This window comes from Centruroides sculpturatus, unplaced genomic scaffold (assembly GCF_000671375.1).
Source record: "Centruroides sculpturatus isolate CEXI.00-Female unplaced genomic scaffold, Cexi_2.0 scaffold78, whole genome shotgun sequence".
In the NCBI taxonomy this organism is placed as follows: Eukaryota; Metazoa; Arthropoda; class Arachnida; order Scorpiones; family Buthidae; genus Centruroides; species Centruroides sculpturatus.
Window position 1 is genome coordinate 232,910 of NW_019384629.1, and position 16,850 is coordinate 249,759.

General features: G+C 31.9%; 1 protein-coding gene across 1 annotated transcript in view; it reads right to left on the minus strand.

Annotated features, from left to right (window-relative positions):
- LOC111625695 (glutamate-rich protein 2-like) overlaps window positions 1-11,998 on the minus strand; it is a 43,145-nt gene extending 31,147 nt beyond the window's left edge. The window contains exon 1 of the mRNA XM_023368906.1: window positions 11,853-11,998. Within this exon, the coding sequence (XP_023224674.1) occupies window positions 11,853-11,935 (83 nt within the window). The 5' untranslated portion in view covers window positions 11,936-11,998. The remainder of the gene's footprint in view (window positions 1-11,852) is intronic.
- Between the last annotated feature and the right edge of the window lie 4,852 nt (window positions 11,999-16,850).

Below are 16,850 nucleotides of genomic sequence, written 5' to 3' on the forward strand. Positions count from 1 at the left end.
CCCTCCAAAAAATATCTCTATATATGCATTTGTGAACTGTTATTTACGATATTTGTAATAATTTTTGTTTAATCACTTTATTTCAACTATTTTTTGCTAATTATGTATTTGCTCGAACTTTGTTAAAACCTTAACTGTATCCCAAACAACAACCGAAGTTGTAGGAGGAAATTCACCTATTTTACCAATCTAGGGATCCCCCTTTTCCAAATTTTAATATCAACTCAAAATAATTTAAAAAGACAAATTACAATAAAACAGTTTATTATCCAACTATCAAAAATTTCACAACATGCCAAGGAAGAGAGGAAGTAGCAATTAAATAATCAAAATTATAAAGGATTAAAAAAAATATATAAAAATGGGGAATATCACACTTCTGACAATCTCTGCGAGTATGTGGGCTAAATTTAAAGAATCTGTGCTTCTCACATGGACAACTGTATGTGGCCAGCTCACGCGTCGGAAAACCGTCTGATTTATTCGTGTATGCACCAGACGGAAAAACAAAAAATATCGTGTATCCACAAGCACTCCAATAAATAAATAGAATTGAAACGACTTAAATGTTTTCCCGATGAAAATGAATAATAATAATAATAAGTTTCAATAAAAATGATAAAATGTAAATTTAATTTTATCATAACGAGTTTGCTTGAATTTCGTTTCTTCTGAGATCGCAGCAATGTGCGACGGGTAAGTTATTTCTATCATAAAAAATAAAGTAGGATTAGCTTTAATTGACAAAATAAATGAACAATTCTTTTTATATGGATCAGTAAAAATTTTATAATCTAACTATAAATGTATCTAAATTTGAAAAAAGCTCAATTTGAAAACTAACAGAAAGCTTCAAGTGAAGATGTGGAAGTTTTCCTGATTATAATATTTACAATTCAGTTGTGTATTAACTACTAAAGTAATAAAGAATGTTAATTATAAAATGAACAATACATATCATTAATTGTATGTACAAGCAGTCTTGAATTTTAGATAATTTGCTCTTTTGTACATACTATATTAACTCTAAATCACTTTTCATATACCAAATTTAGACTTTTGTGCATTTTCAACTGGCAAAGGCTTCAAACTATCATGCAAAGGAACTTTCTACCAGTTTTAGTTTCAATAACATCAAAACAGTTTGAAAAAATTAAAAATCCAATTTGCAATAAATAAAAAATCCAGAAAATGACTAATATCAAGTTGTAAAGGTGAAATTTACACATTTTGAAAAAAAAACTTTATTGGCGATTAACTCAACAACAATTATAGTTCAGTCTTGTAGGTAATCACCATAAATATCAATCACATCTCATCAGCTTTGATGCAAAGTTTCAATCCTATGAGCACAGAATAATTGGAGATTTTCTTTGTAAAAGTCTTGAGCATTGTTCTCACATAAATATTGTCATTGAATTGATACAGCAACAGCAGGCAAATATTTTCTTTTGAAAGTTTCATATTGTCAGACATTGCTGATGCATCTATATCCAATGAAATACATGATGAAATGTCCCTGGTTACTTTAGTTATATACCCATATATAATGTTCTATAACATTTTTTCCTGGTTGTTTACAGAAAAAAACCAGCAACCAGTTGCTCAACTTTCCCAGTAACATTTAAAATTTTGGTAGTGCCATCTGTTATAATATTTTATCTTAAAACTTTTTATATTTTTAACTATTATAAAATGGCAAAAACCTTAATTTTGAGGATAGAGATGAGTTTTATAAAAAAAATTGTAAATGCTAATAATGAGTAAAATTGTCGTTAAGACCAATCCTACTGGAGATACACATGAACCCTATTATCTCCCACCCTCTCAACCTTTAATCTCCAAAATTTAATAGCATCAATCCCCTTAATAAACAAATCTCCCTGCAAAATTTCAGAAATTTTTGACAAAAAGCACATAAGTTATTAAGATTCAAACAAGGGTGAATAAAATCAGGTGAATAAAAAAGTTGCCACTCACCAACATCCATCCATCCATACATACATATAGAAATTACCCCTGAACTTTTTTGCATTTCTTGATGTCTCAAAGTGTCCTATGTCCAAAAATGTAAAAATCTTGGGGGATCATTTATTGACCAATCGCCATACTTTCCTTCTGTAATACAGGGTGTATCAGAATGACGTTTTAAAAATTTGGGGGATTGTAGAGGATGAAATTCTAAACGTTTTGATATAAGGAACCTATAGCCAGAAATGTGATATAAAGTTTCTACAGCACTTTGCACGTTCTATGCGGTCAGTATGCTGAATGAAACAGCAGAATACAGTATTTATGACAAGTTTTATTGACAAAACAGTAGAGTACAATTAAACTGTACATCGAATCAGCAGCTGTACTACTTTAGAGTAAATGTTCAATGTGACGATCACCAACTTCATAACATAATGTGCAACGACAAACCATGTTTGTCCGACTCTCTGTAAGATGCCACACTCCCCTCTGATGGTATTAAATGCTGTAAAGATGCACTCCGTAAGCTTATGAACTGTGCCTAATAGTTATTGCATACACAAGGGACTCACGTTGACTAGCTGTGTGTTTACAGCACAGCGCCAGTGGATGCAAGGGGTGACCTGAATGACGACAAGCACTAAGTACACGTCCTGTACACAGGCTCAGTTAGACCACTGTAGATGTGTGTTTACAGTCTTCCATCTGCAATAACATGATGTCAATGGACGGAAGGGTAGCTACCAAAGTGAAGGGCAGTCAAGCACTTACTACCACTGTAGACACTTTAGTTCAAATTTCTGGCTATAGGTTCCTTATATCAAAACGTTCAAAATTTCATCCTCTACAACCCCACAAATTTTTAAAACATTATTCTGATACACCCTGTATATAACAGCCAGGAAAGTAAAAATCAAAATTTTTAAATTTCATCTTTACAACCCAATAAAACCAAAATATCCAAAAAAATTAAACAAAAGAAACTAAATCAAATAATTGATACTTTAATTATATAGATTTATGGTGTTTCTAAAAAAAGGCTTGCCGTATATTTGGGATTAGGTCAGACAATCCAGGATTTACATGCCTCTAAGATCTTTAAATGTCATGATTCCAAAATTATAATTAATAAGATATTTAGAAACATGATTAAGTGATTTCTATATTTGAAAAATTTCATTTGGACTACTTATAAAGGGATACTCTTAGAAAACAATGAAAATTATTTGAATCTCATAGAATTTCTTTACCATTTTTCACTATTATGACATTAGGTATAGTATTCACATATGCATTTTAGCATTTAAAAAAAGATAAAGCAAAGCTGATAACTGAAAACTATATATACATACATACATGAATGTATACAATTGGCTAGAAATTCAATATTTGCTTGTGAAATTTATGGAAAAACTACTAAAAGATGATTACATTAGGCATTTGACCTGCAATAAATTTTGGCCTGGGAATATATACCAAATATAGGCCTATGTATATAAGAGTATATATATCACAGATTGAATATCCATGATTAAAGTCAGCAAACTGCTCTGGGTACCCAGAATCAAATCCAGGAATTTTTCAAGAGTATCCATCTAAATATGTCAGACCCCTTACCTCACCATCTAATTGCTCCATTGTAAGTCTGAAAAAATCTACAACAGGCTTCAAAAAAAGGCTCAGAGGACAGAAAGTTCAAAAGTAAAATCATGGCAGCAACAGCCCAAGTCGTGATCAATTATCTTCAAATTAGAAGTTACAAAATGCACATCGTAGTGTGTTGAATGTCATTTTCCTTGGGCCATTCCAAAGTAACTCACATCCAAATCAGGGCCAATAATTTTAAATTTCAATAACACACAGCATTTGGCACAAGCCCAACATTGCTTCATACGAGTAAAATCAATGGTAGCTTACAACCCTAATTAGTGGCCAGATGGCTGTGCGGTTACGGTGGCAGCCTAAGCTCTGGGAGACCTGGGATTGAATCTACACGGGTCAGAACATCCCCAGGAAATTTTTTGGGGGTAATGTCTGGATACGTCAGGCCTAGTCTTTCACCACCAGACAACCCCATTGTGGGCCTGGATAAGCCATAATGGGCTTGCTTAAAGAGGCCCTCTTAGTTCCTACAGCACAGAAAGAGTTAGAAATAGAGGGACCCTAATTAAATCATGGCTTTTTTTTACAACAGACAGCACTTGTATTTTGTTTATTAATTTATTTTTCTCAATGAAATATAACATTCATTAAAATAAAGAACTTCCATTAAGCAAACTGCCCACCAGAAAATTCCTCATTTCTCAGTGTGACAGTCTTCACCAGTGATTACAATTACCAAAATGAATAAGTAAAATAAGAGAAAACGCCCCCCTGATGAGTAATGCAAATGTAAATATAAATAACTATCTTTAATTATAACAATATATCAGTTTTTCTTATTTTACAAGCAGAATACAAATACGAAATTTGAAAAGAACATTCATTCATGCATCGATGATGTCTTTACCTGAAATCTACTTTCGGTTCTGAATTCGCCGTCAAGATAAAATTGTCATTCGCACCTTCCATTCGTCAATGAAGCTTCTGTAAAATATTTCGAATTTGTCAATCACAGTATTAAGACCCAACAATTTCAGAATTTCTTAAAACGATTCGAAAAATTTTGAAGAAAATTACGGCAACTGTTCAATGTTTACAAACGATGGCTACAGTGGCGCCTCTATTATATTGTTATATGTGTAATTTTATACATATACAGTGGTGCCGCCTACTTCGAATTTAATTCGTTCCAGGAGGCCGTTCGATTCGAATCAATTTTTCTCATTAGAAATAATAGAAAGCGAATTAATCCATTCCCATACCCCGAACAATACCCATTTCGATAAACTTAAAGCAGGCAATTAAACTTTGAGATATAATTACTGTATATAATTTATCTATTTGAAATACTGTATTTTTATAATTATTTTATTAATTTATTATATTATATAACTAGCAGGTATGCCCGGGCAACGCCGGGCAAAAAATAAGAACAAACATTAAAATTATTAGATTATTCCGTACTTCTGACCTTTCTATTATATCATATTGTACTACAGTATTTGATTTATATACTGTAACTACAAAGGATATCTTACGTAAGGGTTTATCGCACTGAGTGACCAATCTAACACATTTTAAAAATTCTTTAAATTCTTTAATTTTCCTATTCGATTTGAAAAAAAAAGTAGACCTATAAATTCCAACTGTCGTCTATCTGTCTCTGTCCTTTTTCAATCTGGAGAACGGAGTTAGATAGATAAAAGTCGAGATCAAATATGAAAAACTTAAAAGCAGGAAATTTTAAGTTTTTCATATCTGATCTCGAATTAACTGTATACGAACTTTCGGTTTCCTCCGGAAATCATGATATTTCAATTCAAATGTTTCCCCGAACAGAGTTAGCTAGATAACCGACAGGACTCTATTGCTAATAGGAAAAGTATGATGGGCAGAGGCAAGACACCACTAAAAGAATTGAGAACATCGTGATGAAAACTTGCAGTCCGGTATTTTGACGATGTCACAATAAATAATCGCTGGTTAGTATTAGTTTGGTTTATTTGGTTACGGAAACGCGATACGTGAGCGATGCATCCCAGGAAAACTTATATGGGAAGCTGGACCCTATTTAGGTGAAGAAAACCCGGAAAACTGCACGTGGCCAGCCCGTTGACCATTCCGGAACCCATGACTAACTATCAGAGTTCGATGGTTTTATGCACTTGGCAAGTGGAGGGCGCTTATTAGAATTAAGAAAGTACCATTCAGAAAGGAAAAAACTCGAGTCTTATAGCTTTTTCACAGGGTAACACTTTCCATTGTATGCAGACAAGTGCTATATGCACTGTAATTATATAGCGCGTCTATTTCGCGCTTTAACATTGTTGCAGTGAATATAATATATTTAATCAATAATACGCTGTTATTTAAATATTTTACTTGTACTGTATTTATATCTCAATACGAATGTAAACCATTTTAAAATAGAATTCGTTTGATTCTTTTACGTATTTGTGATTATCTGTTTGGCTTGTGGCAAAAAAATGTATTAAAAATTTTCGTTTTCTGAATTTAGCCGATTTATTCTTAGGTAATTTACTAAAATAAATTACCAAGAAAAGAGCATTTCATTAATGCTTATTAAAAATACTAAACAAATAGAACTTTATAAGTAACAGAAACAACACATTTACACACAGTAAGACCAACACTATCTAAACAAATAGGAAAGCGGCTGGATGGGCGAGTGGTCAAGGTGGCAGCCTACCACTCTGGGGATCCGGATTTGAATCCGAACGGGTCGAAAAATCCACAGGAATTTTTCGGGGATGGTCCGTTCGATATGTCGGGCTCCGTCCCTCACCACCCGGCAGCCCCATTGTGGGTCTGGCTGAACCCATAATGGGCTTGCAAAAAGAGGTCCTCTTAATGCTCACAGGGCGGAAAGATTAAACAAAAAAAAAGATAAATAGGAAATTAAAGAGCAATTTAAAAACAAACAAAAATTTAATGTCTGAATTTTATGTATTATTAAACTAGCAGGTGGGCCCGGCGTTGCTCGGGCAAAAGTAACGATAACTAAGATAAAGATTATTACGTTACAGTCAACCTTACTCGTTTTCACAGAATGCAAGAATTGGGTCCCCTTAGAGAATTTTTAGATGGGTCTAAAAATATGTTCGATTTCCCGCAAAAACGAAAAAACTGCATCTGCGTATCGCACGTAGCTTTCTCTTAACAATTCCATTGTTACGTAAGATTTCCATTGTTGACACTTCCATTGTTACTTAAAACTTTTATTGTTACTTAAAACTTCCATTGTTACGTAAGATTTCCATTGTTGACACTTCCATTGTTACTTAAAACTTCCATTGTTACTTAACACTTCCATTGTTACCTAACACCGCCATTGTTACTTAACACTTCCATTGTTGATGGAAGTGTTAAGCCTTAATCCTGTCTTTTTCCCCCCCGGGAGGAATTTCGAAAAATCCCTTCTTAGTGTGCGTTTTCGTGACGTATCCTATCTGTGTACAAATTTCAGCTTCCAACTCCTAGCCGTTTGGGCTCTGCACTTATTATTATTGTTATCAACCCGTCTCGATTATATTATAGATAAGTATGTCTGCTTACGGAATTAGTAATAATAATACATTTACTAACACATAGTGGTGCTTAGATTTATTGCAAAAATATACTAAAACATCTGCTGTAAATCATTACTATAAACTGATGTGAAACATGTTTTTTCATAATGTCATCATACTTATCGGGATTATTTAGTTTTTAAACTCTTCTACTTGCTAGTTTACGTTTAAATAAAATAATAATAAAATATATAAAATTGCAAATATAGGTTAGTTTTTTTTAAAACTCCGCCCTGTAGGCACTAAGAGGGCCTCATTTAGCAAGCCCATTATGGCTTCGGCCATGCCCACAATGGGGCGGCAGGGTGGTGAGGGACGTTGCCCGACATATCCGGATTGACTACCTCCCGAAAAATTCCTGAGGATTTTTTGACCCATCCGGATCCCAGAAGCAGTAGGCTGTCACCTCGATCGCTCGGTCATCCGGCCACCGATATAGATTAGTAAGAATACTGTATATAACATGTTATACAGAATATTAAAACAATAATAAAAATGCCTATACGATTTAAAATATTCAAGTGTTTAACCTAATTTTTTTAAAACTTTTATTGTAGTCCTGTTAGAAATTGATCTAAAGAATTGAAGTCAAGTTCAAAAATTTCAGCTAAAATAACTGTTTAATTATGTTTAATAAGAGAAAGCCTTTTACTCAGATTCATCTTGGATTCGGCCAGGCTCATAATGGGCTAGTCGGGTAGTGAGGGACATGACCTCACATATTCAGAACAGACCGTCCACAATAGTTTCTGGTTTGCTCGATCCCGAGTTCGCAAGAGGAAGAGGTATAGGTTAACATCTTATCATCCAGCCATAATAGTCGATTGTCTAACACAGTGTTTTTCAACCTTCTTGAATACGCGACCCCTTTACAAGTTAAAAAATTCTGGCGACCCCCCTAGGGCCATATTAAACCTATATCAGTGATTTTAAAAACCATGTATTTAATTTTCTTTCTGTTGAGACAAATTATTGTTGATTAAAATGAAAATTTCAGAAGAATCGACAATAATTTAACACACAAAGTATGAAACTTCCTTTAATTATAACATTAGGCACAGGGAACTGTTGACTTTTTTTTTAAGATCTGAATTTTCAGCTTCTACTTTTCTACTTTTTATTTCCTTTTGCAAAACAGCTCAACTCAACACTTTTTCCGCTATCATTTTCTGGGGTGGGCCGTAATTCTCGCTGAAATTGTAGTTTTATTAATGTAGTGTAGGACCTACAAACACTTGTCTTTTTCTTCTACCCGCGATCCCCCGTGTAAGGCTTCGCGACCCACAGGTTGAAAAACACTGGTCTAACATATCGAACTTTTGTGGAAGTTATATGAATTATTCTTACATACTACATAAAATAAACACAATTTTAGTATATTCATGTGTGTTTATAAAAAAACATATATTGTATATATATACTTTAACCCACGAGATAACATATCTGTTATCTAGTATGACAGATATATTATTTACATTATATATAAATGAAGCGATATATGCTTTAGAAATCAATTGACGTGTTTAGCATTCAAAAAAGTTTAAAAGTAGCAAGCAGCTATGTAAGCAAACCAATAGCATATGCAGTTTCACATGAAACGGACTATGCTATTGGTTCGCTCACTTAGCTGCTTATCACTTAGAAGCACTAAGTAAGACGATAGGTTGATAATTTTAAAATAAACACCGTAATTAGCTGCGTAATTTTAAGATTAGAGTTGGCAACTTTATCGTCAATTTCTAAGATGGCGGCTACCGGTGGTGTAGTGTGTAAAGTTGGTCCTTCGATTCTGAATGCGGATTTATCGGAGATTTACGCCGAATCTCAACGTATGTTAGAAAGTGGAGCAGATTATCTACATTTAGATGTTATGGATGGACATTTTGTACCTAATATTACCTTTGGGCATCCTGTTGTTAAATGTTTACGTAGAAAAATTCCAAACGCGTTTTTCGACTTGCATATGATGGTAGCCAATCCTCAGCAAGTTAGTTATAATCTCCTTTTTCCAAATATATAACTAAATATATTTTGAAGAATTTACTTTATTTTTTCTTTATATAAATAAATGTTTTGTTTTTAGTGGATAGAACCCATGGCAGATGCTGGTGCTAGCCAATATACTTTTCATTTAGAAGCCACAGAAGAACCATTAGAATTAATTAGAAAAATTAAAGAAGCTGGTATGAAGGTAAATAAATATTAAAATATATTCATTATTAATATATATATATATAGCTGGTAAAGTATATTAAAACTGGCAAAATTACAGCTCTGAATGAGGCTGTTGGGACCTTATCAGAGCTGAAGACTATGCCCGTAGGTATAGCCTTCTCTGAAATCAGCTTATCTGGAATTTTTTAAGATCCTCAAAAATGGAGTAAAATTTAAAAGTGAAAAAATTCAGAAGTATTTCTCAAAACTATGCTAAAAGCAACTGTTTTCCATTTTACTGAAGATAGTTAAAAGCCTGTAAAACCTGAGAAACACCACTGCACTGACAACTCTGAGTCAGTGCAGTGCAATCAGTAGACAGCGGATATATAGGCCCTTAAAAGTGGTATTTTAGGCGCTTAAAATAAGCTCTTAAATTGTGTCGTTTAGGCTTTATAAACAAAAAAATAGATGGTCAAAATTTGCACAATGAACAATTAACATACTTATCAAGATGATGAATTTTTTATTTAACTTATGTATTCCAAACAAAAATGCACGTATTCAGAATGATGCAAACACAAAAGTAGACAAACAATTATCTTTACATTTTTTATTTGCTCTGTTTCCTATAGTTAGTTTCATGATATATTACAAGCACTTTTCCCAAATTTTCAATAGAAAAGTTGCAATGTTTGTCACTGAGAATTAATTTATATGCAGAGAAAGAGCATATAATCCATTATCTTCAGTAAATGTGGAACACATCTACTGAAGATAATGGACAATATGTCAACCTTGGAAGAAGATGAACTGGGAATTCACTTTCAGTTTTGCTCTTCTTTCCTCCCAAAATATCAGCCACAATAAACGAGCACTTTAATCCAAGTCTTGAAGCACTTCTTTCAACTCTCTCTTCACTTTTTTTGCAGCAGTGCCTGGTGCATCACAAAGTTTCTGCTTTGCTCTGTTGAGGAGATCAATTTGTTCATATATAAGTTTTCCACTACTTTCAAGAGCAGTAATAGTATCTGCAATGAATGTGAAATAACACTTGATGTACATCAACTTGTTCTGAACATAAATTTTCTTGGCTTTATACTACATTCGCACACAATCCACGACTCACTTCGATCTCGATTTACCTACAATCTGGATTGTGACTGCCGCTAGTCGAATGTCGTGTTGTTTGCACAGGCAGTCCGCTCGAGAAGAACCTGGCTATTACACGCAATCATAAAACTGACGTAACTACACGGTAAGTCACANATATACTAATATACTAATTACATGGGATATAATAATATACTACACTAATAATAGATTTTTTCATACTTTTCGGTTATCCAACTTTTCAATTATCCGACCAACCCCAGTCCCCAATTGGGTCGGATAATTGAGGCTCTACTGTACATATAACGAATACATAGGTAGCATAAAAGTGCATTATATTTATTCTCAAAACTAAGACTCAATTTTGAGAATGTGTGCATAGAAATCAAAAAATAATAAGCTTTACTTAAAATCTAAAACATTGTTATAAGTGTTTGAATAAAAATGTATGACTCTTACAAACAATTTAATTTTTGAATAAATTATATTAATTATAATTAATAATTTTAAAAAAATGAAACAATCTTATTCATTAAAACACAGTGATATAATCATGCAATTTTGAAATAACTGGTTCTTATAGCTCTGTAGTTTTCTGTATCATGCATTATTTTTGAGATAGGAGCACTATCTTCCAAATTTTACCACTAAGAACACTGTAAGGTTTCATCTTGTAGTGCATAGTCACTACTATAACTATACATTATGTTCATAATTGTAGCTATCTGCATTAGTGTAACTGTATAAGGACTTTACTATGCACCCTATATGTACTGTACAGTACATCACACATTACTCCAAGTCCACTTCAAGTACCTTGCTAACTTTCTTTAATTTGTAAATAAATTCAATAAATAATATTAATCTCATAAATGATATGAGTAGATATGTTAGCTCAAATTACCCAATCACTCTATTATGATTTAAACAATCACATTACATAAGCTTAAATAGTAACCCCATTGAAAATATTTATATATATTTCTTATTAATCTCCTTATTTTTAAAATTTATTTAGTTTTAATATTAATTACATAAATGAGTTTTTGACATATTATATGTGCTTATTTGCACCTGATATCGTTATTCATAAAATAATACAAGGTGTCCAAAAAAAAGAACTGATAGATTACAAGTAACATTATGTATTTAAGGAAAACAGATCAACACTTTCAGTAACTGTGAGCAAAACAGTTACTAAATTCCCCATGATCTGAATTGCACGTGTACAGTACTGAGCTTCATTTGATTTGATTCGGCAGAGCTGGTCCAATGCATGTCTGAGTCCTGACAACTTAATTCTAACCACACTGTAGTTTAATGAAATATTGTAGAAGAGACCATTATAAACTCACTATTAAGACAAATTCATAGTTAGTTCATAAATTTACAAATAAAAACAAAATTAAAAGAACTTACATTTTACAAGGAATATTGCCATTGTGCTCAACTAGATTGTAAGTATCATCACTTGTAGCATTTCTAAACATAATTAGAAACATAATTTCATTTCATAAACAATCTGCTTTAAAAACTGTTCTAAATATCAAAGTATAAGTAATATATTAGATAATAATTTACATAATATTTTTCAAATTTTAAAAATTAAATATATTGAACCATAACTTGAACACTTTTATCATAACATAAGTAAATAAATATAAACATATACATATTCACAAAGAAACAAAATAAGAAATGAGAAAAAGTCAAATCAGAAAATTTACATGTAACTAAGTTTACTTTAAAACTTTCACTTCAAACTTGATTTTAAATTTATAAAAAATGTTGCCAAATATTGTACATAAGAATTTTCATTATTTAATAATGTATGAAACAAAATGCTAAGAGTTACGCTTTTAAATATCAATATTAAAATAAATCAAGTTTTCAAAACTTGATTTATTTTAAAAGCATAAACAAAACAAAGCTAAAAAGAATCTGCAATGTTTTTCTGTTGAAGATTGTTTGAAAAAGTGAAAAAAATTTTTTGTTGCCAAAAGAGTAAAAATTGAGCCAAATTTGGCACAAAGTAGCCAAACCTGGGGCATCCTTATATGCACCCTCAATATGCAAACTAACACATGTTTGAATGGAACTGCATCTATTTAAAAGAGTGGACATCATTAAACTTTAACCCCTGTTTTCTGAGTAATGTAGATTGGTCTGCTAAAACCAGATGTTTGAATTGCTCTACAATCAAGGTCAAATCTGTCTTTGCTTATTAGGAGAAGAAAATTATTCTATTCAAAATGGAATATTTATTACAGTAACACTTTAAATTCTTAGAAAATGTTCACTTCATGACAATAAAGTTATAAATTTGATAAAGTCACTTCTCATAACAGACTCTTCTCTGTACACTACTGTTGGAGCCAGAGCTTTATCTTCTCTCTGTAGTTGATATCCATCAGAATTGAAAAGTGACTTCATCAAATGTGGAACATTTTCATCATGAAGCAAACATTTTTTGAAATTTTTTAAGAATTTAAAATGTGATGAGGTCCTGTTCTTTTACAATTTTTTAGAAGTTTGTAAATAAGTAACACTACTTTTTCATACTTTTTGACATGAATAATAAAATCATTATTGGAAATAGGGCTATTTCTGGGGTTTGTGAAGGTAATTTATAGTTCAGTTTAATAAATTCTAGTAAAATTTTTGTTCAGTTTATCACATGAAAATAACATTGTGACAATGGCATTTTGTCAGGCAAAATTTGTTTTGACAAGAATTCACTTTATTGGTGTTTGTTTTAAGGTGAGTCGACTGTATTCATCTTGTTTTCTTCTTCAATGTATAACTGATCATATATTATTGGAACGAGACAGGCTTTTGTTTAATTCTATATATCATAATTTCTATCATAATATATCACTTATGCACACTTTGCAGGATCTGAGATTTTTCCCTTTTACTTTTTGTTTATATAAGAAAAAAAAACATTTTATTTTAAATAGTACAGTATAATTAGTCTTATTCTCAGCCCACAAGTTTGTTGGACTCTAGCATAAATATACCAATATTACAAACAAAAATATTATATTTAAATATGGCATTTAATCTATATATATAAAAATGAATGAATGTGTGTGTGTGTGTGTGTGTGTGTGTCCTTCATGCATTACCACACTGTTTATCCGATTGCCATGAAACTTTGGGAAGTTTTTTAATACACTCCCGCAAAGGTTTCTAGCATAGTACATTTATCCTATGATAGATGGCGCAAGTGTATACGAGCATTTTACTGTGTGTTTGATTTCAAATTGTGAAGACCATTTCCCCCTCCAAAAAATATCTCTATATATGCATTTGTTATTTATGATATTTATAATAATTTTTGTTTAATCACTTTATTTCAACTATTTTTTGCTAATTATGTATTTGCTCGAACTTTGTTAAAACCTTAACTGTATCCCAAACAACAACCGAAGTTGTAGGAGGAAATTCACCTATTTTACCAATCTAGGGATCCCCCTTTTCCAAATTTTAATATCAACTCAAAATAATTTAAAAAGACAAATTACAATAAAACAGTTTATTATCCAACTATCAAAAATTTCACAACATGCCAAGGAAGAGAGGAAGTAGCAATTAAATAATCAAAATTATAAAGGATTAAAAAAAATATATAAAAATGGGGAATATCACACTTCTGACAATCTCTGCGAGTATGTGGGCTAAATTTAAAGAATCTGTGCTTCTCACATGGACAACTGTATGTGGCCAGCTCACGCGTCGGAAAACCGTCTGATTTATTCGTGTATGCACCAGACGGAAAAACAAAAAATATCGTGTATCCACAAGCACTCCAATAAATAAATAGAATTGAAACGACTTAAATGTTTTCCCGATGAAAATGAATAATAATAATAATAAGTTTCAATAAAAATGATAAAATGTAAATTTAATTTTATCATAACGAGTTTGCTTGAATTTCGTTTCTTCTGAGATCGCAGCAATGTGCGACGGGTAAGTTATTTCTATCATAAAAAATAAAGTAGGATTAGCTTTAATTGACAAAATAAATGAACAATTCTTTTTATATGGATCAGTAAAAATTTTATAATCTAACTATAAATGTATCTAAATTTGAAAAAAGCTCAATTTGAAAACTAACAGAAAGCTTCAAGTGAAGATGTGGAAGTTTTCCTGATTATAATATTTACAATTCAGTTGTGTATTAACTACTAAAGTAATAAAGAATGTTAATTATAAAATGAACAATACATATCATTAATTGTATGTACAAGCAGTCTTGAATTTTAGATAATTTGCTCTTTTGTACATACTATATTAACTCTAAATCACTTTTCATATACCAAATTTAGACTTTTGTGCATTTTCAACTGGCAAAGGCTTCAAACTATCATGCAAAGGAACTTTCTACCAGTTTTAGTTTCAATAACATCAAAACAGTTTGAAAAAATTAAAAATCCAATTTGCAATAAATAAAAAATCCAGAAAATGACTAATATCAAGTTGTAAAGGTGAAATTTACACATTTTGAAAAAAAAACTTTATTGGCGATTAACTCAACAACAATTATAGTTCAGTCTTGTAGGTAATCACCATAAATATCAATCACATCTCATCAGCTTTGATGCAAAGTTTCAATCCTATGAGCACAGAATAATTGGAGATTTTCTTTGTAAAAGTCTTGAGCATTGTTCTCACATAAATATTGTCATTGAATTGATACAGCAACAGCAGGCAAATATTTTCTTTTGAAAGTTTCATATTGTCAGACATTGCTGATGCATCTATATCCAATGAAATACATGATGAAATGTCCCTGGTTACTTTAGTTATATACCCATATATAATGTTCTATAACATTTTTTCCTGGTTGTTTACAGAAAAAAACCAGCAACCAGTTGCTCAACTTTCCCAGTAACATTTAAAATTTTGGTAGTGCCATCTGTTATAATATTTTATCTTAAAACTTTTTATATTTTTAACTATTATAAAATGGCAAAAACCTTAATTTTGAGGATAGAGATGAGTTTTATAAAAAAAATTGTAAATGCTAATAATGAGTAAAATTGTCGTTAAGACCAATCCTACTGGAGATACACATGAACCCTATTATCTCCCACCCTCTCAACCTTTAATCTCCAAAATTTAATAGCATCAATCCCCTTAATAAACAAATCTCCCTGCAAAATTTCAGAAATTTTTGACAAAAAGCACATAAGTTATTAAGATTCAAACAAGGGTGAATAAAATCAGGTGAATAAAAAAGTTGCCACTCACCAACATCCATCCATCCATACATACATATAGAAATTACCCCTGAACTTTTTTGCATTTCTTGATGTCTCAAAGTGTCCTATGTCCAAAAATGTAAAAATCTTGGGGGATCATTTATTGACCAATCGCCATACTTTCCTTCTGTAATACAGGGTGTATCAGAATGACGTTTTAAAAATTTGGGGGATTGTAGAGGATGAAATTCTAAACGTTTTGATATAAGGAACCTATAGCCAGAAATGTGATATAAAGTTTCTACAGCACTTTGCACGTTCTATGCGGTCAGTATGCTGAATGAAACAGCAGAATACAGTATTTATGACAAGTTTTATTGACAAAACAGTAGAGTACAATTAAACTGTACATCGAATCAGCAGCTGTACTACTTTAGAGTAAATGTTCAATGTGACGATCACCAACTTCATAACATAATGTGCAACGACAAACCATGTTTGTCCGACTCTCTGTAAGATGCCACACTCCCCTCTGATGGTATTAAATGCTGTAAAGATGCACTCCGTAAGCTTATGAACTGTGCCTAATAGTTATTGCATACACAAGGGACTCACGTTGACTAGCTGTGTGTTTACAGCACAGCGCCAGTGGATGCAAGGGGTGACCTGAATGACGACAAGCACTAAGTACACGTCCTGTACACAGGCTCAGTTAGACCACTGTAGATGTGTGTTTACAGTCTTCCATCTGCAATAACATGATGTCAATGGACGGAAGGGTAGCTACCAAAGTGAAGGGCAGTCAAGCACTTACTACCACTGTAGACACTTTAGTTCAAATTTCTGGCTATAGGTTCCTTATATCAAAACGTTCAAAATTTCATCCTCTACAACCCCACAAATTTTTAAAACATTATTCTGATACACCCTGTATATAACAGCCAGGAAAGTAAAAATCAAAATTTTTAAATTTCATCTTTACAACCCAATAAAACCAAAATATCCAAAAAAATTAAACAAAAGAAACTAAATCAAATAATTGATACTTTAATTATATAGATTTATGGTGTTTCTAAAAAAAGGCTTGCCGTATATTTGGGATTAGGTCAGACAATCCAGGATTTACATGCCTCTAAGATCTTTAAATGTCATGATTCCAAAATTATAATTAATAAGATATTTAGAAACATGATTAAGTGATTTGTCATTG